The sequence below is a fragment of the Scomber japonicus genome, chromosome 16 (genome assembly GCF_027409825.1).
Source record: "Scomber japonicus isolate fScoJap1 chromosome 16, fScoJap1.pri, whole genome shotgun sequence".
In the NCBI taxonomy this organism is placed as follows: Eukaryota; Metazoa; Chordata; class Actinopteri; order Scombriformes; family Scombridae; genus Scomber; species Scomber japonicus.
Window position 1 is genome coordinate 26,142,784 of NC_070593.1, and position 25,222 is coordinate 26,168,005.

A 25,222-nucleotide genomic window follows, 5' to 3' on the forward strand; every position below is an offset into this window, starting at 1 on the left:
AATCTTGGATGTAATTCCTAGGATACTGGCAAAGGCTACGGAAAAAGTTTGGGACTGTCTCATCCACTGCTTGGGAGACAGTCCCGGATATATTCATTTGAAACCATTGGACGTGGCTAATGAGTAAATACAGCACAAGAACAGGCAGTAGACTACATATACACAAGATTAGAGACCATCTGAGGATGTCTTTTCTCAACTCAAAGAAAAAGTTGGAAATATTCCCTAGTTGCCAAGCAAGTGTGTTTATGTATATTTGCTTTCTCTTGTTCTTCAGTCTTTGTACTAACAACATGGGCAAGGTCAAGAGAAATATCTACAGTCAGGACATGTTTGTTTGTTCAAAGTTAATTCCTGGATATTTTTGGGTGAGGAGTGAGGTTTGGAGCTGAGGTTACAAGTGGGGTTACAACGTCAGTATTAAGATAGGCTTAGGGTTTGGGTTTAAAGTTAGTCTGGAATTTGGGTTAGGTTTGATGGCTGTGTGTGCAGCTTAGGGTTCGGTCTGCTGCATGGAAAAATAGTTCTCTGAATTAAAGATAGAAAGAAAAACACAAGTGTAGGGAGCATCTTCTGTTCAAGGGACTGAGATGCAAATCCTTTCAACGTTAAGGCTACACTAACCAGTATTTTTATATCAACTATATATCAAATGACTATGTTTAATTTGGAAGGCATTGCTTATAGCGTTGAGAACCACAGACAAATATTAACAGAGTATCTTTCGGCTTCACAGACTATAACTTTACTGTATAGGTTCACTCTCTCATCAATGTCATTAATAAAAAAACTAAGAAAGTTAGTGACTAGCTGGTGAACATGGTGGATCATTTAGCAGCTAAAGAGCCACATATTTTTCTCATAAGTAGGTGGAGACCAAAACAGAACAAAAGGTAGATTGAATATTGGACCTAAATTCACTACAAATTAATCCTTATGTTACTGGATGTGTAAAAAGGAACTTATTTTACTGGTAGTCAAGCAAACATATCAATTTTAAAACTGCTTGGGCCAATAAACATTTATAACATTAAAGGAGCAGTGTGTAAAATTTAGCAGCATTTAGCAAAATGGAAGTAAAATAAGAGTAAAATAATACTAATAATAGAATAAATAAGAATCATTGTGTTTTTGTTACCTTAGAATGAGCCTTTATATGTACATAGAAAGCCTAACCCTAACCCTCCTCATATGGAGTCTGCCATGTTGCTCTGCCATGTTTCTACAGTAGCCCAGAACAGACAAATTTAACACTGGCTCTAGAAAGGGACTTTTGTGGTTTTCAGAAGTTTTGCAGCCACCATAGGTTCTCCTACACATTTTGAAGGGTGGGCTGGTTTAGGCGGAGCACTGAATTTGTTCTTTTTTTTTTTTGGGCTTTTTTGCCTTTAATGTACAGGACAGTGGAGATAGACAGGAAATAGGAGGCAGAGAGAGGGGGAATGACACGCAGGATAACCTGCAACGAGGACTGTAGCCTCAACACACGGGGCGGGTGCTCTACCCACTGAGCTATGCTCAACCCCACTGAATTTGTTTTTTTATCAGCTCACCAGCATCGGCCATTTCATTTATGCATTACAATTAGCGGCTCATTCATAGCTGTGTTGAAGGTGTACTGCAAGACCATTGTAAGCTCCTCCGCATTTTGTATTGTTTACTCTAATGAGGTCTAATGTACACGTGCGTAAAATGTACAGTTAGTCATTGTTTTACTTTTCCTCAAGATGCTTCAGGACACACCTTTGGAGAAACAGAAATAAAGCTTCAGGGATTTCCAGGGCTCATTAAAACCATGACGTCATGGTATATTAATGTGATAACGCAATATGGGTTCTTTTTCATTTAACTTTTGTAAACTGTTTGTACAAGAATCACCCGCCCAGCACTGTATATATAAAGACACACACACACACACACACACACACACACACACACACACACACTACACACACACACACACACACACACACAGACACACATGCACACACACACACACACACACACACACACACACACACACACACACACACTACACACACACACACACACACTACACACACACACACACACACACACACACACATGCACACACACACAGTTTAACTTCCATCCAATTATCCCAAATAAACTTTTGTGATTAAATTACTTTATTAAATCTTCATCTCACAACTGCACAGTGAGCAGTGTCGCTGGGGGTCAGAACAAAAGGTCGTAAACTATCCTGACCACTTGAAAATGAGTTTGCTGAGAGTGGCATGAACAGTAGGAATATTTGATTACTTTAGACATCAAAGAGCAGCACTGAAGTTTTTGTTATGAATGGCATCTATACCTTATACAGTATTTATCTATGTTTTGTAAAGTAGAAATGAAAAAACGCTGATGAAAACGCTGTTGTCTGTTTGTCAACTAGTAGCAAACCATAACAGTTAACATCAGTTCTATTCTGTAGATGAGTCATTATCTTGTGCAGGTAAAAGTGTTGACGGTAATGTAGGTAATGTTGGTTTTGGCTTCCTGTTTCTTGTGGTGTACGATATACAGTATACTGCTCACAATTATTGTATCATGAGGGGCAACACAAAGAGAGTAAACGGTCAGGTGTGCTATTGGAGCCATAAGAGGGGAAAAGGGGCATTATAAACATCCAATGGGATTTAAATAAATTCAGCCAATCTAATAAATGGAGCCTAGTGGGTCTGGTAAAAAGGTTCAGTGGATTAGGTCCATTCATAACTAAGTATCATGTTGTAGAATTTGTAAAAAGGTCAAACTATTTTCTGTCAATGTCCCAAAACATTAAGCACAATGTTTATTAGTTATTATCAATATTTGCAGTCTGCCCATTTAGACCGTGCTGGTAAGACATAAATGTTACTGAAGAACTGTGCGAGTGAAATCATTTCCTTGTGCAGTGTTTACTAATATAAGTCATGTGGATAATGAGAATAGATTTAGAAACACAGATAGTCAACTTGGTCACAAGCTGTTTCCTGGAAACACACAGTTGCTATGAGAAAGTTAAAGTATAATGTATCTGTAGAACACAAACTTCAAATGGAATTGCACACAGGAGGATTTGTTGCCCAGCTGGACTAGGTCATTAAATTATTATTACAATCCTCAAAGATGTGTATTAAAAAATGTCTGGGGGGATTTTAAAATTTTCAAAATAGAGGCAGAGGAAACTTTGTATCGTTGCATTCCTATTTTTAGACATGGCTCACAACCCCTCAGGGTGCTTTTCTCCAGACTAGAGGGCAGACCCTTAAACCACTGTACCTACTGTGTGCAACTCCACTATCCACTCATTATCATTTGACTCTGTGACATCAATCTTGCAGAACAGAAGCCACAGTGTTTACAGACACACTGCTATCTATCTGGTTTATGACTTGGTCAATGACCCTGCTTGCGTGCATCTCCAACATCACATCCATCTGTCAATCAAACAGATTGTATGAAGCAAACGTTTCAGTCTGGATGTGAGATGCTTGTTTTTGTTGCTTATAAGGAGGTTACTTTGTCAACTGGATTGCTGATGTCATGTTCGCTGTCATTTAACATTTTTTTAAAGCTACATTTAACAGGTGAAGGTGCAGGGGAGACAAATATCTTTTTCAATAGAGAAAATATCACAATTTCTACTTTCAGATGTATTCAAGTTACAACAACATGGGTTAGCTTGACTCTTAAGGAATGCACAGTTCAGTACATCCAGCTGTTCCTCAATCTGACTGCGGGTTATTTAGGAAGACCAAAGAGACAGAGAGTCTTAGAAAAGGAAAGACACAGAGAGAGAGAGGGAAAGATAGTTGATGCTTGTGGTTCATGTGTGTTTTGTTAAGTGGCTTCAAATTGTTTTATAGTACGTTATTATGGAGCCATTCTGAAGATGCTTTGATGCCAAAGTAAAGAAGTGTATAGTGTAAGTTATACTCAGAGGCTCCACTGTCCATTGACATTGTGTTACACTTGAGCTAGAGCTCACAGAAAGGAAGCAACACTGCATTTAGATTCTATTCATAAATCTATTTTTTTATTCTAACAGCATGACTCAAAAGAAATACAGTTTCACTCACAGTCATTCCTGTACCTGACACATAGAGCACAGTAAGAGGAAGAAAAAGCTCAAATCATTACAAAGTCAGGAATATAAAACAAGATAACACATTTCATAAAAGTGCCACAGTGATTTACTGCTGGACTGTTCTGGATGACCACATGCAGATGCAAAAGTCTCAACTATATTTCAACTAAATGAGATGCAAGGAATGCACAGTGTATAGCCTGAAGTTGTTGATACTCAAAATGACTGTGACTGTGACCCAAAATAAACTATGTGCACTATTTGGCTTATGCTTGTAGACATGTGCGTCAAAGTTTATTATGATTTTGTTCTATGCAAAATTTAAAGCAAAGGCTAGCTGCTTGTTTTTTGTTTTTCTTCCACTTTATCTACATGTAAGTACCAGTAGGAAAATAATGTCATATTTATTATATAAATATTAATATTATCTAATGTACAAAATGCGCAGTATGCACGAGTTAATGTGAAAGAAGCCACTGTATGCAAGTTAATGTGGTCAGAGTTGTTATACATCCATCCTGGGTAGTGCAGCTACATCAGTTAATGGGCTGTTTAGCCGCATCAGTGTTAGTTTAGTGCAGTTCTAAAGACTAATTAGGGTGGATGAAGATGAAAACATTAAGATGTTGTTCTCCGTGTCTATATATTAGGGGAAAGAGAGCAGATAAGTTTGAAGTGACCAAACGTTTTAATGGTACTGAAGTCGTGACATGAGATAACGATTGAAAGATAAAATCTGTGAAATAAGCTTGCAGGGATAAGATGGAATTTTGTCGAAAGTGTCTTTATAAAATAAAAATATACCAATGACTCACCTAATGAGCGGACAGAGAGATCCAGCCAAGTGTGTAATACAGAGCACAATGATGTGTGGGTGATTTTAATGTGGTAACAAACCTCTGCTGCTGTGATAAATGGAGTCTAACACTTATACATCAGATACATTGTGCTGAAAACCGCACCGTACCATACCGTCCTCTTCCGCTTATCCGGGGTCGGGTCGCGGGGGCAGCAGCCTAAGCAGGGAAGCCCAGACTTCCCTCTCCCCAGCCACTTCGTCCAGCTCTTCCCGGGGGATCCCGAGGCGTTCGCAGGCCAGCCGAGAGACATAGTCTCTCCAGCGTGTCCTGGGTCTTCCTCGGGGTCTTCCTCGGGGTCGGGCTCGGTTGTTGAAAAACACACATACATCTGAAACAAAACCTTAACTTCTATCTCAGTTTCTTCACAAGCTTTGCTTAAAACAAATACATTCATCAAACCAGGTCCTTGTCTTTCCCTGAGCTGTAACAATATCCATAAAGTCTGTAGGTATCCAGCATTCATTCAGTTTCTGTAAATGATGTGGGAGATGATCCACATCTATAAATAATTAAACTGCATCATCTGCATAATAAATGAGAATTCAAGCGTGAACAACACCTAAACTATTAACATGAAAAGTAAATGAAAGTAGACCTAGCACAGAACCTTGGGGCACTCCATAAAGTATAATCAGCTTGTTTGAATTGAGCTTGTTCACTTTCACACACACTTTTGTTCCTACCTGAGAGATAATTGGTAAAACTGCTAGCGAACTGCTTAATAAATAAAGCTTTACAGTTGTGCTTCTTGTCTGAGGCAACAATAATTTGAAATATTCAGTGCAGCAGTAGTGGTGATGGTGATATGTTGCTTTCTAAGTACAACCTGATACTCTGACAAAGTTCCATTAGAATATGAGGTATCTTTAAAAGAGCATAAATGTTCTCACCATTACAAAACTATATCTAATACCTGATTAAATCATCATGTCGGTTTAGTCTTGAAATACTGTGATAATGCAGCATGAGAAGCGGATATTACAGCAAAGTAATGACTCACATAGATAATAGTAGTAGTATATATAGATGGATGCAGGATTGAGGAGTTGTTATTGGCTACCACTGCTGCATCTGTTGTAATAATACAGTCTAGATGAAGTATGAAGGATGGTATAGCTCTCTGTAGCACCAATGCAGATTATAGCCAGAAGGCAACCATCAATCCTGGCTGTCTGGAAATGAAAGGTCAGTATTCTACTGCTGTAGTCTAACCAGTGTAGAGAAAACACTCTGTAGTTTACTATAGAGGTTAGAGCTAAGTCACTATTCATCCATACCTTTATACCTTTATTCCCTTGTTGAATTAAGGTGAGTGTGTACATGGAGAGCCACAGCAGGTAGAGGAAAAGTTCTATCGTTGACATCCTATTTTTAAACATGGTTCACAGCCTCCCAGTATGCTTTTCTCTAGACTGAGAGCAGAACCTTAGACCTCTACTGTGTGCAGCCCAACTGTTGACCCATTATCATTTGGCTCTGTTACACCAATCTGCATAACAAATCTAGTTTATGACTTGTTCAGTGACCCTGCTGGCATGCATCTCCAACATCACATCCATCTGTCAAACAGATTGTACAAACCAAGAATTTCAGCATGTGATGTGACACTTGTTTTTACTGGTTATAAGGAGGTTAGTGTGTCAACCAGATGGCTGGTGTTATGCTGCGTATTGATTGGACATACATTCACACATGAACAACATGGACAAGGTGATTGTGTGAAAACCAAATATCCACATTCAACAAATTACAGTCACAAATCACCAGTGTGACTGCTTAACAGTCATCAGTCTAAATTCCCATTATCAGGTGTCACTTCTTGTATTGTGGTCTGGCAGTCTGTGAAGGTAATTATGACTGGCTTTTTTAAAGGGGCCTCTAATAAAACTGCTGTCACAGACAGGTTGGACATTTCTGGAAATCTCCTCCATTTGTGTCATGTTCTTAATGAGAGTTCAGATATCCCAACTCTCCCGGAAGTTCCGGGAGTCTCCCGCATATTGATAGCAGCTCCCTGGCGTGAGCGAGCAAGAGCGTGCACTTGAGAGTGACTGCACGTGTGTGTGTGTGTCTGTGTGACTATAAATGCATGACAATGGAAGTCATTTATAGGAACAGGATGCAGTTGTGCTTTCAACAGGAAGTCATGATGTTACACCTTTTCAGAGCCCTACAGTCTCACAGAGAAGAGTTTAAATGAAGTTGAACTAAGTGTATATGGTTACATGATTATGATTTTACACTAATTAGGACAATGCAGGTTTATTTGCCATGCTAGCAGCATGAATGGGAACATCAGTCTGTCAGTTCACCAAACATCTCAATAACACTAACCAGATAGATTGCCACAGAAGTTGGTTCAGCCATTCATAGATGAATACTACTGACTTTGATGTTTCCACTATCACATTGACATGCATGGTTTTAAGTGAATGATCTAAATAACTGCTCCTTTACTGTAGTCATTGGATCAAAGTTTTGGTTTGTCCAATACTTTGGTTTATGACTAAAGCAAATGTTAGCATGCTAATTGTGAACATGGTTAACATTATACCTGTTATTAGCATGTTTACCATGTTATAGTTAGCATTGTGAATGTTTTGATGTCAGCATTTAGCTCAAAGAACTGTTGCGCTTTAATGAGCCATTATACTCCATCAGAACTGCTTGTCAGATAGTAGAATAGCTTCAGAAACACCCTCCCTTTAGGGGGAATTAGGAGGTCTGGGTATGACTGTTTTTGTATCTATTCAAAACTAAGAGTCTGACATTCATAGCCACTTCTGGCCATGATCGGCCAGTTGTGCAGAGACAAGAAAGGAGAAGTTTGAATTTCTCTGTAGCTCTCTTTTTTTCCAATCTTGACACAATCTGTTACTTTTCAAGGGAACAAGTCCAACACAGACATTTTCCAGTAGAGACTTATTTCCCTGCTATCTCTGTATTAAATTGAAATGACAATATCTATGATGGTTGACTTAAGTATGAAAACTTTTGATTTCCAAAATTTACACTCTTGATTCTTCTGTTTTCCAGAGTGGCTGAATGAAAGTGGATTACCAAAACAGAGAGGACAAATACTCAACCAGATGAGACAAATTTAAACCACCAGAGTGCTCCAGCCAAGATGAAAATGTATTTGCTGTTGGGTGCCGTTATGCCACATGAAAACATAATGTGAGCATTTTTAAGGTGAAGTACTGCATTAAGAGTGGGGTATCATGATGTTAACCATGTCTGAAGAGGCCAGGATTAACTGCACCATCAGCCATGAAATCCACCAGTACCTCTTCTCCTGTGTGTATATCCTCGTGCTGTTGGTAAGTGTGTGTGTGCATTTTTTGAATACCTAAAAACTACTGAGGTGTTTGAATACTTTACAAAAATATGTTTCCAAATTGAGGTTAGTGTGACACAGAAAACCGTCATGTCACATACCCTAAGAAGCCTAGTTTCTCTTTGAGAACAGAATTATGCAGCATTGACACAAAAACCAACTCAGTTATTCAAAGTTCAAAGCGCTGCATGAGTACTCTTATATGGCATCAGAAAAAGAAGCTTTATCATGCCCACAAGAAGTAATTTTGGTATATGTAGTTCTGTAGGCGGAAATAAGTTAATGGGTTGTAACTCTGTGTTTAGCAGTGTTAAACAGAAAGAAGGTTCTCCAGTCAACCTTAAGTGGCCTGTCTGTGAGGTTCTCAAAGTGTGCATTTGGGTTTCCTCTTGGTGCCCGCTTTTACCAACAGAACAAAGATGAACTGGAAATCCTAAATTGCCCGTGGCCACGAACCTAAGGTTGAATGCATCTGTCTATATATGTCAGCCCTTTAGTAGACTATTGACCTGTCCAGGATGTCCCCTGCCTTGCACACAATGTCAGCTAGGATAGACTTGAGACTCCAGCAAGGATAGAGTACAGAAAGAGGTTAGATGAATGGATGGGGTCATGAGAGCAATTCTGAGCCGAAATCAGTTTAGAGAATTAGCTATTCTAAGAAACTTTTAAATACAACTGGACTGGCACAGCTGTGGACCAACAACATGGCCACCGAAGGATGCCTATGTCACCCTTATGCCTAGGAATTATATCCATATTGGACAGGTCTGTACCTCACAATTTGCAGCTGATGTTCAGTTTCACCGAAGGAAGTGTGTGTCCTTTATTTAGCAAGACAGAAAGTCAGTGTATGGAGGTCAGGATTTTGTGTACAGAGCTCCCCACACATCACAGACCTACAATTTACATTGGATGTTGTATTTACCATAACCACAACCTTTCCCCAAACTTTGCCTAACTATACCTTAATCATACTTTATTTGTCATAAACATGTATTTCACTAACCCTAACTATACCATAGTGGCCATATGCAGAAAATGTGTTCTGGTAGTAAAATAAATAAAAGGAGGGGAATGTGGAAAAAATAAAAGATGTCAGAGAATCAAACTAATCACATTATATGATCTTATTGATTCTAGATTGGTGTTCCCTGCAACCTGTACTCTCTGTACCACGCTACACTGCAGCTCAAACAAAAGAATGAGCTGGGAGTATATTTAATTAACCTCACTGTGTCTGATCTGTTATACCTGGCATCATTACCACTGTGGCTCCAGTACATCTTTCAGGTAAATTAAAACCAGCCCTTCACTCTGTCATACACATATCCCTCCAGTGCATCTGTGCATTTCAGCAAGTCCTAAACCATGCACTTCACCGAGTCCTAAACCATGATGTATATGTTAATAAAAAGTGTTTTTGGTGATCTATACGGGTCCAACACTGTGGGCAGATTTGTAAACTTTTGGCAATGTTCTATTATTGCAGAAGGTGCTGTCGGTCTAGCTGTATGTTTAGTTGTCTTTAATTCAGCTATTGTATAGTTACATATTCTTTTATGTTTTACCAGCATATTGTCCTGTTTCATTTTCCTACAGTGTAATATGTGCATTGTTGTTTCAGGGTGATGATTGGAGTCACAGGGAATGGTTGTGTAAGCTATGTGGCTTCCTCCTCTATGAGAACATCTACATCAGCATTGGTTTCCTGTGCTGTATCAGTCTGGATCGCTACTTGGCTGTGGTCCATCCTTTAAGGTATTAATTCTGATACATCATCACGAGAATGCACACAGCTGTTCATGGCAAACTCCCTAAATGTATCACTGCTGCTCCTCCATGTGGTGTAGATCGTCTTGACAGTATTCTTACTTAAATAAATCACCACTGAGCTAAACTGTCCATTCTCTAAACTTGTTCCCCAAACAGAGATTTTCCAGTCATAGATTAGCAACCATTACACAGCACAGCACAGTAATTTTGGATTTCACCACATGGTGAAGCAAAATGTATGAGGCTCTAGTAAGAAAATGTAAGGAGGCATCTTTGTTAGCCTTTCCAAAGCCAAGAACAGAACAAAAGTGTAAATAATAAATATCCAATATAATTCTGCAATAGCATAAGCTGCTAACATGTCCAGCTAACTACCTCACTAGCTACAGTAGTAGCCTTACACGACCGAAGAGGATGCTAACAGAATTTAAGTAAAGTTTAGCAGATTCTCCCCGCCTTAATTGGATTTTGTTTTACACTGCAGCAGCCCTAGCCAACACTAGGGCACACTTTTCAGACACAAATTAGTATATGTCATAATTAAAACCCTTTTTTTCTGTAGCACACAAACAAGAAATTTAGCTAAGCAGTCAAACAAGGTTATGTTAGAATGTTAGAACTCATGGAGCTAATATTAGCTTAATTAGTAGACTAGCTAGAAGTGATCTGCCAGTGACAGTCGCTAGTCAGGAATGAGAAGCCTACCAGAATGCAAAGTGACATATGAGGTTTGGTAAATGGTTTAGTTGTTTTTTGGTAATATTTTTCTTTTGACTGGTGAAAGCAACTAATATGTTACTGTACTCATGCACTCTGCCACAACTAGTAAGCACAAAATTCAGAAATTTCGGAATTTATAGTTCTTACTAGTTCTTACCTTTAATTGACTTCTTTCATCCCTGTCTCCAGGTTCACGACTCTCCGCTCTATGAAGGCAGCTTGGATCGTGAGTTCCATCATCTGGCTAAAGGAGATAGCAGTAGGCGTGGTTTTCTTCCATCATAAAGAACTGAGCAAAGACCACACAAACCAATCAGTGTGCTTCGAGCACTACCCCATGCAGAAGTGGGAGTATCCAATCAACTACTACCGCTTCATTATTGGCTTCATGTTCCCATTGGCCATTCTATCGGTAGGAAAACTGCTTTTTAAACATATATTTTCAAGTATGATCAAAAACTGAGGAATTCTTATATCTGGGAGATAAAGTTATATGGAGATATGGTTTGTTTAATCTCTGCGACCCTGCGTCCTTATAGGGGAAATTACATTTTGAGTTTGCTGGAACTTATACTTCATCCTGCTTAACTTTGACCTATTGTCCTCTTTCTCGTACACATTTTTTTTGTGTCACCTAGTGATAGCAAAAGCATGATACATTAATCAGTTTAAAAAACAAGATGGCTGGCATGTAGTCAATCAACAGCTGATCCCTAAACAAAAGTGGACCAGGTACAAAACCTTATCAACTGTTATGGTTTATTTATGCTTCATAATGTTCGTAGTTTGATATGCTATACAAATTTGAATAATTTTAGCAACAGCAACAAGCTACGACACTGCTAATCAGAAAGTACTCCTTTGAGGACATGGGGATGAAGGGAAAGTGTAAATGTAAGGAAATAAATAGTTTTATACACTAGTGAATTAAATGTGTTATACAGCGAAATAAACCACATATGAGTACATTTTTTTTAAACTACTTCCTGTTACAAAGCAATGCTTAGTTTTTGTACTTATCAGGTCCTACTAATCCCAAAATATCTAGGAGAAATTAGAAATGCATACCAAACAAAAGCTCAGGTCTCAGGAGGTTAAAAGGGGAAGAAGACAGGGGAGATTACTCAATGGAAACAGAGTTGTATGAGGTCAGGTTATGTTCATGTAAACTATTTCCTCAAGACAACATCAGGAGGGACAGAGGCTTCCAACTGTCTTGTTTCTGTGCAGATCAGCTACCTATGTGTCCTTCGTGCCGTGGGTCGGAGTGCAGGGACCCAGCCGGATCAGAAGACAAGAATCAGGCAATTAGTCAGCAGTACCATCCTCATTTTCCTCGTCTGCTTCTCCCCATATCACGTCTTCCTGTTAATTCGCACCCTGCTGGAGCGGGACTGCAACTTTATCACAGGTACAGTTTCTTTTCTACAAAGTAACCCAAGCATTGAGATTGAAAACTAAACTGCTTTGTCATACCACATGTCTTATATTCTTATTTTCCAGGAATATTTAACTACTACCACCTGTCGTTATTGCTGACCACTCTGAACTGTGTTGCCGACCCTGCTCTTTACTGCTTCGTCAGCGAAAGTGCCCGCCGCGGCTTGTACAGGGTCATATTCCGACCCGTTGCCAGGATCCTTTGTTGCTGTCATCGCCGCGGCAATGCCAGTCCCACCAACCCCGCCACGGATTCCCATGAAGTCGCCACTGATGAGAACAATGGCCATCCGACTGTGACGCTGCTAACACACTCCAGCACACACAAAAGCACACTCAACAATATTAAAACAGATGCCACCATCAAGAATACTATTATAGCCTTACAGATGGATGAAAAAAAGGTCATACCATTAACTGAAGAAAATAACAGACACTCAGATAAATGTGCAGACAGTGATGGAAAGGTCAGTTTTGTGATTGGCATGGAGGATATGAACCTAAAGGCAGAGAAGCCTGAAGAGACTGAGGAGCCCCAGCTAAAATGATCTAAGGATCAATCAGGACCTGTGCTAGAAAAGGCCTCAGGTCAGTGGGATTAAGACAGAGGACAAGCTTGACTCCCAGACTAAGCTAAACTAGAGGAGAATGACTGGAGACTGAACGCACAAGAGACCTATCACAACTAGCCTGCCTGTAGGGCTCAACTTTGCCATGTGACCACGATGAGAGCCTGCTGCCCATCCAGCTGTGTTTACATTATATTTCATTGGCATTTGAGTAAAAACATGTTCTTTCTTCTCACATTTTTTTCACTGAACTCTGAATACAACAGTGTGAGAACTTAATATGAATCTGAAGTTCACTGTGATGCTGTGAATGCCCTGTTTACATTTCAACAGATTGTAGACATAGGGACAAAGTGGAGATTTGAGATTGTCCAGGGCATCGTCCATAAGGAAGTTATTAATGACCTGGTATTAATAGTACAGGAGATATCCACCTTGGGTACCCTAAACTTTGTAGGAGAAAAACCTGCCAGAATTCCTTTAATTCATTATTTAATTTAACAGTAGACTGAAAAGCAGAGTTGAACTGTGCTCTCTGGGTGAAAGATTCAAGCTTGTTTGACGTGTGGTCAAAGGTGGGCTTTGTCGCCCCCTCAACCACACTTAACTATGACGTGACACTGTTCAGATGCACCTCACTGCAGCAGCATTGCATCTGAAACATGCCTCTGTAAATGGATTCTTATCTTTTTGAAAAGTAGATATTTGGCACTCATTCATCCTAAAATTGTATTATTAGAGGCTGTGTCTTACTCTTATTATAGTGATAATAATCTGGCAAATCAGGGACTCTTTAATATTTATAAATATAATATATAATTACTTTCTGAACTAATGTATCCACTGTTTTTTCACACACAACCCAGAAAACAGCATAGGGCATTCAGTATAAGAACAAATCTAGGTTTCTTGAAGTGGCGTGTACACTGCGTTACAACTTAGCAACATTGTTTTAATCAGTGCATGAACACAACATGCTAAATTAGATGGTTAGATGGTTAAAGAGTCATGCTGCAGCTATAAAATTACTGATATTTTGAGCTTGATGCATTTAATGATGTGTGATGACTTACAATGTTTTTATCATTTGTCATAATGCACCTGTGCAATCACTAGTGTTACCCATACCTACTCCAGTATTAACTTCAGTATGATTAACCCATTGTTCTAAATCAGGGGTTATCCATGCTGTGAAAATTCAGAGTAGAGCTGCAACGATTATTTGATTAATCATGTAGTTTCTATTGAATTAATCTCCAACTATTTTGATTAAAATGACCAACTTTTCTGTTCCAGCTTCTCAAATGAGCTGGTTTATTTTAGTCTTAAACTGTTAAACTGTTGGTTGAGACACAAGAACTTTTCACTTTTGGCTTTGGGAAACAATGATCAAGCCTTTCCAACATGTTCTGACATTTTAAACACCAAACAACTATTTAATTATTGAGAAAATACTGGACAGATTAATTTATTATGAAAATAATTTATAGTTGCTCCCCTAATTAAGATTATGATGCAAATCTACTACCAACCATAGTACAGTGTTTTGTTCAGAATAATGTTCATTTCAGGGATTTGAGATTTAACATAGATTTTTTGAGGTTTAGCTTTAGTGAGACAAACTTTTTCTGAATTCAAGCGACAAATAAATAAATGGCGATTTGAAAAATGTACTGTAACTGTAGCACAAGTAGAAAAGAGTCATAAAGTTGGTATCCAATATCCAGGCCAACTCAAGTCTGCTAACCCTAGCTAATATTAGCCATGCTAATCATTCCAGACCAGTGAATTGACTTGAACAAGGGTGTCTCTAATTACTTTCAACAAAACTTTTCATTTGTTAGAGGAAGATTATTTCTTCTTTCATAACTTACATAGTCTTGCTTTGAACAGTAAATAATTGGACTAGACTTTAATAATTTGGCAGCTTCAGTTTTGAAGAGAATGGGATTTTAATGCCATATATTTGCTTTTAAAAAGTATTACTATTTATTGTACAGTATTTTTTAAATGTTTGAAAGATACAAACCACTAATACTATTTTGTAAGCAAATGTCTCTGACATAGTGGTAACCATAGTGGTATCAAATGTATATCAGTTAATATGGATGTAAGTGACGAGCTTTAAAAAGGGTTTAAACATTGGCATGCTTAGGCTCTGCCTGCTCTGCCCAGGTCTGCTTCTGTACTATAAGAGGTTACACATCAAGGGAAACCATCTCAAATGTTTACATATTGCAATTTGAATGCATGTGCATGGCACTATATTGTTATGGTCTTGATTTTCAGTTGTAAAGAATCCTTAACTCCATTTATTTTTATGAACAATATGTTCACTGTTTCTGTTATTATAGATCTTTGACATAATTGATGTATCAAAGTTAGAACTTTTTTCCCCCTCAAAATCTTAGTTCCTATGGAAGTATAACTTTACTTTAAATGTTATGGATGTATGAAATTGTGATGAAAATTTTAAATATTGTGGTAATATAAAAATATAATCAAAACTTTGTATGAATGAATTATAAATTAATGTATTCTTGTTACAGAAATATAATAATATGTCAAACTTCAGTTGTTACAGAGATATAAAATCATGGACAAAGCATCTAGTCATGATGAAAAATGTTCACATGATATATCTTGTTATATCAGTGACAAACATGATAAAGAATATTTTTTATAAAGGACAGCTTCTCTTCTGTTTTTATACTGGTGTGTGCGTTGCAGTGCAGAGTGTGTGGTTTCAGTGTGACCTCAGCCCTTCCTCTCTGACGCTGGCAGTCTCAACAGCAGGAACTCTGTGTTCATTTCTGACGAGAGTGTGATGCAGTCCAATGTTATCAAATTCAGACTTTCCTCATCATACAGAAGATCAGTGCTGTTGTAAGCAATGATGGGAATTGTCTGTGTTGTGACCTTGGAGTGACTTAAAGCTTCTAGTTTGTATAGGGTTAGAGTTAGGGTGAGGTGTTCCTTTCTCCTCAGAGTTTTCAGTCAATCCAGGACTTCAAAAAAAAGAAAAAATCAACAAGTTCAGCTGCCATAATGTCTTTACAAAAATTCATTTTCTGATGGATGGATGGATGAATCTTTACTTTGGTAATCCCCTCATTTCTGTCTAGTGCCACATCAGTTATTGTTTATCCTGTCATCTGACACAATACCTTTCAAATGAATGTTAGCCTCAACTGTTTTGAGATTAAAGGATCAAACTGCTGTGTTTGCACATGGTTTCAGCCAACTGATATTTGTCATGTGGCTAGAAACATGACTCAAAATGCAAAATGTTGCTTCATGTGGTTTTGATGTGTAAGTAAGCACATTTGCTAAACCAAAGCTATATAAACTACATAAGGTGTTTGTAGATTATTCTGTGTAAGTACCACAACAATCATAACAATTAAAAGAAAAAGGGGGGGGGGGGGGGGGGGGAGTCAACACTATTATGCCAAAAAATATAGTTCATGTTTTTTGTAGTTATTCCTCAATTGGACAATTGGAAACAGTTTAATTACAGAGAAAGTGAAATAGTTAGCTAATATAATATGATGACCCACGACTAGCAAAAACAATATAATGGCTGTGGTTGATATCACAACTGAAGACTGTATCACAGCTGTTTATACTGACTATTCTGAGTGCTTGAACTCTGTGTGAAATGTGTTCTACATTGTGCCCCTAAGGTTTCTACAATAAATGGGTAGGATCCATGCAATGCACACTACTTTCTGCTAAGAACCCCACAATGCAATGTGGCACATGTAATACACTTTAAAATTCACAGTCGTGTGACATGTTGACATAAAATAATAATAATCCATAACTGTCCTAAGATCAGGCATGTCCAAACTATTCCATAAAGGGCACTGTGCCTACAGATTTTTGTTCTAACCAGTGAAGAGCACATAATTCGACCAATCAACTGTCTGAAGACTGAGATCAGTTGATTCAATGAGTCGAGTCTAAAGTGCTCCTGCTTAGTTGGAATAAAAATCTGCAATCACATGAACCTTTATGGAATAGTTTGAACATGCCTGGTATAAAGTGAACTATTAAGTGAGTGTTAGGAAGAGAGGGAGTGATTCCTGACATAGCTGTTATGACTACACAGAATTATGTAAATAACTGGACTACGCTCCAGGTACTGCATTTACAAACCAGATTTTTGGTTTCATAAAAACTGCCTGAATACAGTTAGGTTTTGAGTTGCAGTACTTTCCCTGAAAATGAATCTTATAGCTACTCTGTCTTTGCACTAGAGTACTTGGTGAGGGGATGTGATGTTTATGTTTGGCTGGATGTGAGTTGTTAGGGTTTATTGGTTTGGGGAGATTAATAATTGTCAGGTGAATCAGGAGCTGAGAATCAAAATGACTGTGAAAACAAAAGTGTTCTTCTTGTGTCATTGTATTTGTTTTTGTAACAGAGTCCTTCCTCTTGAGGCACTTCTGATGTTGTGTATGTGTATGTGTATGTGTGTGAATAGAAGCTCTGGAGCAATGTAGAATGAGTGTGTGAAGATGTTTGTGTGTTATGAGGGAGGCAGAATATGCGCATGTGTGTATTAATCTTGGCAGTATCAGCTGTTGCTGTCGTCCTGCAGGAAGTCACATTAAACTTGGGTCATGAGGAGGGTCAAAGGTCGCAGTTGAAAAGGACATGAGATCAACAGCAAGACACAACAGAAGCAGAGGGGAGAAGTGTCTTGAAGCAGACTTCCATTTTTTTGGCTTTAACATAAAATATTTACTGGATTTACTTCTTTTTCAAAGAAATCCGCCTCCAGTCTGTGTGGAACAAATGAGGCAGATCTGAGACTTGGCATCGAGGACTAACTATACAGTAACAGCAGCAGCCAGCAATGGAACATTTAACAGGAAATGAGGAAGAAAAAAAGCTAGATGTGATGATAAGTTTGTTTTGGAGCCTAAAATCACATGAGAACACCTATTGGCTTAGTCAAAAAGAAAATGATGTTACAAGGGGAACAGGATCCATTTATCAAAACAAAATGCATTCAGTTTCTAAGTTGGCACTTTCTTCCTTCAACTCTTTAATGACACACTCATAACTACATAAAGGCATACAGTGTGACACTGTCATGATTTGAACAGCTGCAGACTGTAAAGTACACACCATTGAACAGATTTAAATAAATAATAACAATAAACAAGAAAGCTAATATTCCTACGCTTCATAGTTTGAGGGCATTATACCTGAAACCAGTTCTGACAACATGAGTGCATACATGAGGCATATTTAAAGTTAAGTAGTAACTGAATTTAAATGAAAAGAGATTTGAGGTAGTCCATGGTCACAGTCTCTAGACATGGAGGTTGACTGAAGGTAGTCCATGGTCATAGTCTCTTTTGTTTTTTGGAGGAAGACAAACATCCTTTGATTCTATACAAGAGCCTGGTTTGATTTGGAAGTTTTGAGTCAATTGTTGAATATCAATGATAGTCTGCTGTCCTGCCGAATTACTGAGTATTTCTATGACTCAGTCAGTAAGAATAATTAGGGTGCCATTTAAAGTTTAAAAGTTAGCACATGCCACATACTAGAGTATATAAAGTTTTATCATCTTCAAAAAATGGACATTGACTGATAAATTAGGATGAATTATGTTATTTATGTATAATTCAAAAAGCAATGCATAGACCAACACCAAGGACAGACCCTTTGAGGTAGGGTTACATGATTATAATTTCATTAATCATACATAGTATTTAATGATAAACTGTATCAAATGCTTTTGAAAGTCAATGAAGAGAGCAACACAAAATAGTTTTTTATTCAGTAAGTTTAGTGAATCAATGACAGCACATAGTGATTCTATAGGACTTATGCTGAGAAAGGAAGTTTAGATATTGGACAGTAGTTGTTAAGATTGGAGACCGCCAATTTTGTGTAAAGGTACTACTGAGGTGTTCAAAGCAGTCTGAAGCTGGTTATTTTAGCTCACGGAGATTACTTCTGGCCACTTTTAATATGGGCATCCAACTTTGTAACATTATACTGTGGAAATAAGGAAAAGCATTAGAGAACCCATTTAAATAAAAGACCAGAGGAAAGGAAATAGTGATTAGAAGCTTTAACCAAGGATGATCAATCAGAAATATGATCAGATACTTGTTTGATTTGTAGTAGAAAATTTGACCATGATTATTCTTGAGAGATGTTAAAGGGTTCCAGAATTTAGTGGAACTATCACAAACAGAGAGAGCTGACTGATAATAATTTGATTTAGTGTTTCTAATCATACTGATACAGATGTTTCTTTGTTGCTTGAGGTTAACCCAGTCCTCAGGGGTGCCACTGGATGAGGCCTTGGACCAGGCTTTGTCTCCATTGTGGATGTAATTGGAGAATTGTGGGGAGAACCAAGGACTGTATCTGTTTTTAAATCTGTTTTATTTAAAAGATTGAGAAAAGTTTTCCAGTGCCATAACAAGCTCAGGAATAGAGACGGTTTTATCAATGTTAGAGATGGACTCAACATTTACAAAACTCCTGAAGATGAAAATGCTCAATATTTCTTGTGGTGATCATTTGAGATTGATTTTAGGGATCATGGTGTCTCTAACACAGGTGCCAGGACAATTATCACCAATGTCTAGTGCAAAAACTGCAGAGGCATGGTATTTGTGTGGTCTGTCAGTCAGTATGGTTTCAATTAATGTGGAGTTAAGAGGATTTCTGAAATTCGATCTGTTGAGCTTAAATAGATGTTCCAGGCACTGCTCTATAAATTTGTTGGAGCTGTCAGAGAGCCAATCCATGTTAAGATCCCTCATTATTATTAAATCAGAGGAGGCAAACAGTGAATTAAGCTGTGCAATGATCTCTAAATCATCAAAATATGCTGAGACGGGCAATGGTCATGTGCATGTCAAAACATACTCATATTTCTTGAAACTTAGAGCAGAACTTAGAACTTCTTGAACTTAGAAGAAAGAGAGTAAATCAAATAAGTTTTGGACATTGCAGTTGCAATTTTTAAAAATGAGAGGTTATAAAAATGCTGTAGAAAATGCAAACATATCTGACTAATGAACAACATTCAGCGCTGCAATCACTACCTTGATAGTGCCTGCATGGGCCATCAGAAAGCACTTCCACCAGCAGGGACTTTTTAAGGAGCAGAAACAAAGGGCCCAAAAGTAAATTTAGACACCAGTTCCTGTGGGTGAAAAGTAATGTATGGGATCTAAAAAGGTTCCTGATCCCCCGCCGAAATCCCTTTGGTGGTAATTGGCTGTATAACCCACAGGTGTGAATGTGAGTGTGTAGGATTGGCTCTATCATTTATAAGGTTTGTGAAAACAGAGTTTTGTATTAGATGTTTATTCTCATGTGCTTGCAGGCTTAATTAAAGAAATAACTCAACATATGGGGAAATATTCTTTACTTCCTTTCTGAGATTGAGATGAAAAGAATGACACCAATCTCTACTTAGGGAAAAGTTGCTTAGAGAAAAGTAGTCGCATTTAATTAATATATCCCAAATGTTGACCCTTTTTGCTGTTTGAACAGTCTGAAAGTTTCAGCCTGTAAACTTCTGCAGGAAAGTACATTCAATTCCATGTCTTCAAACTGTGAGGGGGGACAAATATCAAATCTTTGTAAATGTTTTATGATTCCATATTGAGTATTTACCCATACCAATGTGATGAAATGATGTTAAATTATGTATGTCATCATTTGCCTTGCTGTTGGCACACATGGAACTTCTTCTTTTTTCATTTTGTGTGTGGGTAGTGGTTGATTCATGTTGGCAAACTGAAGTGCATGCTAAGGGCCAAATCTAAATGTGTGCAGAGTGGAAACCACACACTTTGGGCACAAACCAGCACTGTGCGGGTCAGGAACTGGAGCTGTGATCTGACCATGTCTTTCACCCAGTGTGTCTTCATGCAGAAGCCCACAGGGAGTCTGTGAAAGAAAATGCATGGACACACAGTGGGATGAATGACAGGTCTGGTTTGTTTCATTCCAGCTCTTTTGACAGAACACTAAATATACACACACAAGGCCATTCAGCCTTCCAACCAGAGTCTGATTAGTTACTGTTACTGCAGTTGTACACCCACAACCTACAAATACCATAACTACTTCAGGCAGATGAAATGTTCTTGAGAAAGCGGCTCCTCAAACTCCATCTGGGAAACCAGCCTCAGCTGTTTACATCTCTGTCTTTCCTGCCTCTCCCTCTCTGTGGCTGCTTCTTTGCTTTTGGGTGCATTACTAACGTTAGAAACCTATAGAGCAGGAAGCTGGTGAGGGATGTTAAGCTAGTCATTTGTCCATTTAAAGCTTGTTGTCTTAAAGATACATTCTCTTTAGAAGTAATGCAGGCAGTCTTTAGATCCATCAGAGCATATGTTGTACTTGTTTTTTTTCTTCTTGCAACTATATGAACATTGCACCATATTTATCACAATACAATATTACTATTATATTGCCATTATTTTGCTTATATATTAGTATCATTATATGCTGTATGATATGATTCTCTTCCATTTCTATTATGTATAATTTTATTTTCAATTCATTTAATTTAAGGTGTTCTATATCTGTTTTCTTACCTCTCAGCCTGTCTTTCACTCTTCCAAAATGTTAATTTCACCTCAGGGAGAGAAGAAAGGACTGAGGGAAAAAAATAGGTAAATAAATATATAAAGTAAAAAAGACAAAAATGACAGCAGTGAGGCGCTTATACTGGATATTCATACTGGTTTATAAAGTACAGGTGACTTTGGATTAAAGTGGGGCTTTTGAGAAATTACATATATGGATAAAAAAAGGTGAGAGACTTTTGTCATACCGATCTCTCTCTCCCCCTTGTTTCCTGTCAGCCTCTATGCAACCGACTGTCTTATATTTAAAACATTATTCATAAATAATAATAAAAACATTGAGAGTTTTCTGAAAGGAATTATTCTTGTGCAAGAAAAATACATTTACACAAACTGTGTCTATAAAGTACACATATAATGCTCATTAATAAATATATATAGCAACCTAAAACATCTGTACCACATAATGAAAAAAAGGAGAGGAATATAGATATATATTAATATATATAAATATTCTCATGATTACAAAAAGCACTGTTCACATAATTTGCAATTATGGAATGAACAGAATACATATTATCATTTCCCATCAGTGGTCACACCTGACATCACTAACTAGGCAGTGCAACATGCCTTCAGCATATTTCCACTGAACAGCAGCAGCAGCTTTCTACATATACAGTGGTACAAGCGACTTGGTGTTGTTATATTGTTTAACTGATGCTTCTGTTGATGTGGACCTTTAGAAATATTACCTGTAATTTTAAGTAATTCATTACAGAATCAATACAGCCAAGTTACATTGATGCAGGTTGAGATTTGACACTAAAAGTATTTTCTGTAATAACACACAGCAGAAGCAGCATAATGCCATGCATGGATTGCTTATTTATTCCTGCTGTTGCATCATCCTGGATGCTTCTAGTGCTCAGTTACCATTTACCATCTGCCTGAATCCATCTAAAAGTGCCACAGTCTATAGTTTTCTTCAGATTAACATGATTTCAGGCAAGAAATTAAATAGTGAATGCAGCTGAGAGACTTCACCTTCAAAAAGTGTAGAAACTGAGTGAAGTAACCTGAGAATAATGATCACAAGAGACTGATTTACACTCATCTAAACCTTTGCTATAAAAAAAGACAACAACTGAATCTAATATTCGTCATAACACAGTCTTCTGGAACCTCATCTAACCTCAACCCTGAGACCCAGCCAGCTGCAGTGTTCATTATATACAGAAACTCCTTTTACTTCTGACACAAAGAAGTTCATTTGGGAAGACAGTTCAGATAAATTTTTGTCAAACTAGATTACCTGTTGGTTGTCAAGCACAAAGCACATTCATATCATAAATATAATGATTTCTAAAAATATTCCTAATTTATGCTCAGCCCAAGTCCTCTCTCCGATAAGACACTAAAAAAAGAAATAGTTGGGCTTGTGAGTCATGACTTTGCAATGTGATGTTGCACCATGTTCATTTTTTCTGAAGCTCAATATTAAGCCTGACCACTGTTACTGTTCACTGCTAAGCTGAGTTGAGTTGCATTGAGTTGAGTAGTGTAGAGTTGAGTTGAATATATATTTGGGAATCAGCTTAACACTCTACAGCTATGCTAGCAGCTCTGTGATGCTGTATTTTGGCACTGCAGTGCTAGATACTAATGCTAACATGCTCCTAACATTGCTGAAGTTTAGTAAGTATAATGACCACCATCTTATTTTAGCACTAAACGCACAGCTGGCATTGCTGCAATGGCAATTCAATTCATCAGGTATGTTTAAAAATTACGAAATGAAGGCACAGACGTTGCAATTACATGGCATGCACATTAAGTAGACTACCAGAGCACATTTTAATTATCCATAGAAATTAAAGTTTTGAACTAATGATGGTACTAGATAAATAAAATCAGGTGATCAAAGGTATTATAATTAATCTTCAAAGGGACATGTTTGTCTTTATCAAATGTTAGGGCAGTCCATCCAATAGATCATTATTACATGTAAAGCAAAATTATACCAATGTCATGGTGACTCTGTGGTGAACAGAGAGACCGACCAACAGAGTGACTGCTAACATGGCTACAAATAGCCATGTTAGCAGTCACTCTGTTGGTCATCAAGTCAGTGGAAATACAGTTTATTTACATTAGACATAAACATTTCAATCAAAACTGTAATTTCTCAAATATTGTACAACACCGTTTAATCATTTTTGAGTCTGAATAGATAAAAAAATCTCAATCAAATAAATTAACTGCATCATAAGCATCCTTTTCATTGAATCACTGTGACTTCCAGTAGTTATCATTTTTTCTAAATTATTGCTCAGTTTCATCATATTGTGCGACAGATATTTCAGTTTCTTCTATTGTGGGTGAAAAGTTTGCTTTTAAGAACTGACACAATGCCAAATAAGCATTCTTCAGTTTTTTCTAACATTGAAAAGTTGCTCATGAGATCAAAGTTCGTTTTTTTTTTTTTTAATACCCACGGACCACAAATTAAAACAATAAAAAGTAGTGGTTTCCAAAAGCAGAAAAACAGCTAATTAATCCAGCATATACCTGTGTTTGGGTCCCAGTATGTTTCCAATGCTACAAGAAAATGCCAAAACAGAACTGTGTTTGATCCGTTTTTGCTTTATCTAGCCCATTGTCAAATTTATAGATCTGAAGATCAAAGTCATATATGACAATTTTAAGTTAGGATGCAAATTGTAAAGCAGTGTGTGGAATGTGTTCAGTTCAACTATCTCTGCATCCCCGAGGGCCTCCACATCATTAGTGTGTCCACAATATGTCTTTGTGTTGTTAAGATGTGTTATATTTAGAAGAAACTCTGTGGAAAACAGCTGTGTGCTAATTAATGCCTTTAATCCATCTCTAGAGTTTAATACATAGATACACACACATACATAGAGACAAAGGCTGAAATCACTTGGAATTTGAAAGTATAATTGTATTTTTTTTCCCTGCCGTAATGTTCAATCCTGCTGCTCCTACGCCTGAGGACTCCTCACAGAGAAAAGCATTGATTTGTAGTGGATAAATGGAACCTCACAAACTTTAATTTGGTTCTCTTTCAGATAAATGGCAGCATCCTTCACCTTTCCTGATTCTATTATGGCCTGACTGTCATGCCTTTTAGCCATATCCTCATTGTGGGAAACATCCACTGAATTTATATGAGTCTAGCAGTGAGAGTTTAAATGATGACGTGAAACACCACTTTAAGAAGAAAGAAGAACTATTCTGTAAAACTATGTTGTAGATGACAGTATTATTAGAACAATTCTCAGTGGAATATTTCTTCTCTTCTAAACTGATTTTGGTGGATGATTGCACAACAGGCAGCATTTTTTCCCCCAATCAGATATATATATATATATCACTATGGACATCATTTCCCGCTTATAAACTGGTATTCATAAATGAAGAATGTGTGTTTAGATTGTGCAAAGCTCAAGCATAGTTCAGACCAGGCGTGCGCATGTTGTTGTGCCAGCAGTGTCTGATATGATGAGGTGGAGATGGAAATATGAAGCAATGATAAATCTTAGCCAATTTCACTGACTGTTATCATACTTGCAGTCTGATTGATCTATGAAATATGAATCAATCATTCTAAAGTACAAATAAACACACCCAAACCTTTGCACCATCCTCAAGGGGAAGGCGCCACATTGCTGGATTTAGAGTGAATGCAAAGCTTCATCGTGTCTGGCCTCTCTGCTCTGCTGTGTGTGTATGTCAGTCAAACAGAACACAGAGAGCAGAGGAGTAGCAACCGGCACCGAAAGGTGGAGAAGCAGAGGAAACACTAACACTAAAGCACATAA

General features: G+C 37.7%; 1 protein-coding gene across 1 annotated transcript; it reads left to right on the plus strand.

The window, feature by feature from the left end:
* Nucleotides 1–8,174: 8,174 nt before the first annotated feature.
* On the plus strand, nucleotides 8,175–12,774 carry LOC128374992 (ovarian cancer G-protein coupled receptor 1). Its single transcript, XM_053335209.1, has 6 exons — nucleotides 8,175–8,273; nucleotides 9,434–9,583; nucleotides 9,918–10,051; nucleotides 10,976–11,198; nucleotides 12,017–12,197; nucleotides 12,290–12,774. The coding sequence occupies exons 1-6, from the start codon at nucleotides 8,175–8,177 to the stop codon at nucleotides 12,772–12,774; spliced, it is 1,272 nt and encodes a 423-aa protein (XP_053191184.1).
* Nucleotides 12,775–25,222: the final 12,448 nt, after the last annotated feature.

What these genes read in the sequence shown, in the direction of transcription:
- LOC128374992 (XM_053335209.1), top strand. Translation starts at nt 8,175, where the DNA reads ATGATGTTAACCATGTCTGAAGAGGCCAGGATTAACTGCACCATCAGC. An exon ending in TGTATATCCTCGTGCTGTTG is followed by an intron (nt 8,274 to 9,433) that starts GTAAGTGTGTGT and finishes TATTGATTCTAG; the next exon opens with ATTGGTGTTCCCTGCAACCT. An exon ending in TCCCATTGGCCATTCTATCG is followed by an intron (nt 11,199 to 12,016) that starts GTAGGAAAACTG and finishes GTTTCTGTGCAG; the next exon opens with ATCAGCTACCTATGTGTCCT.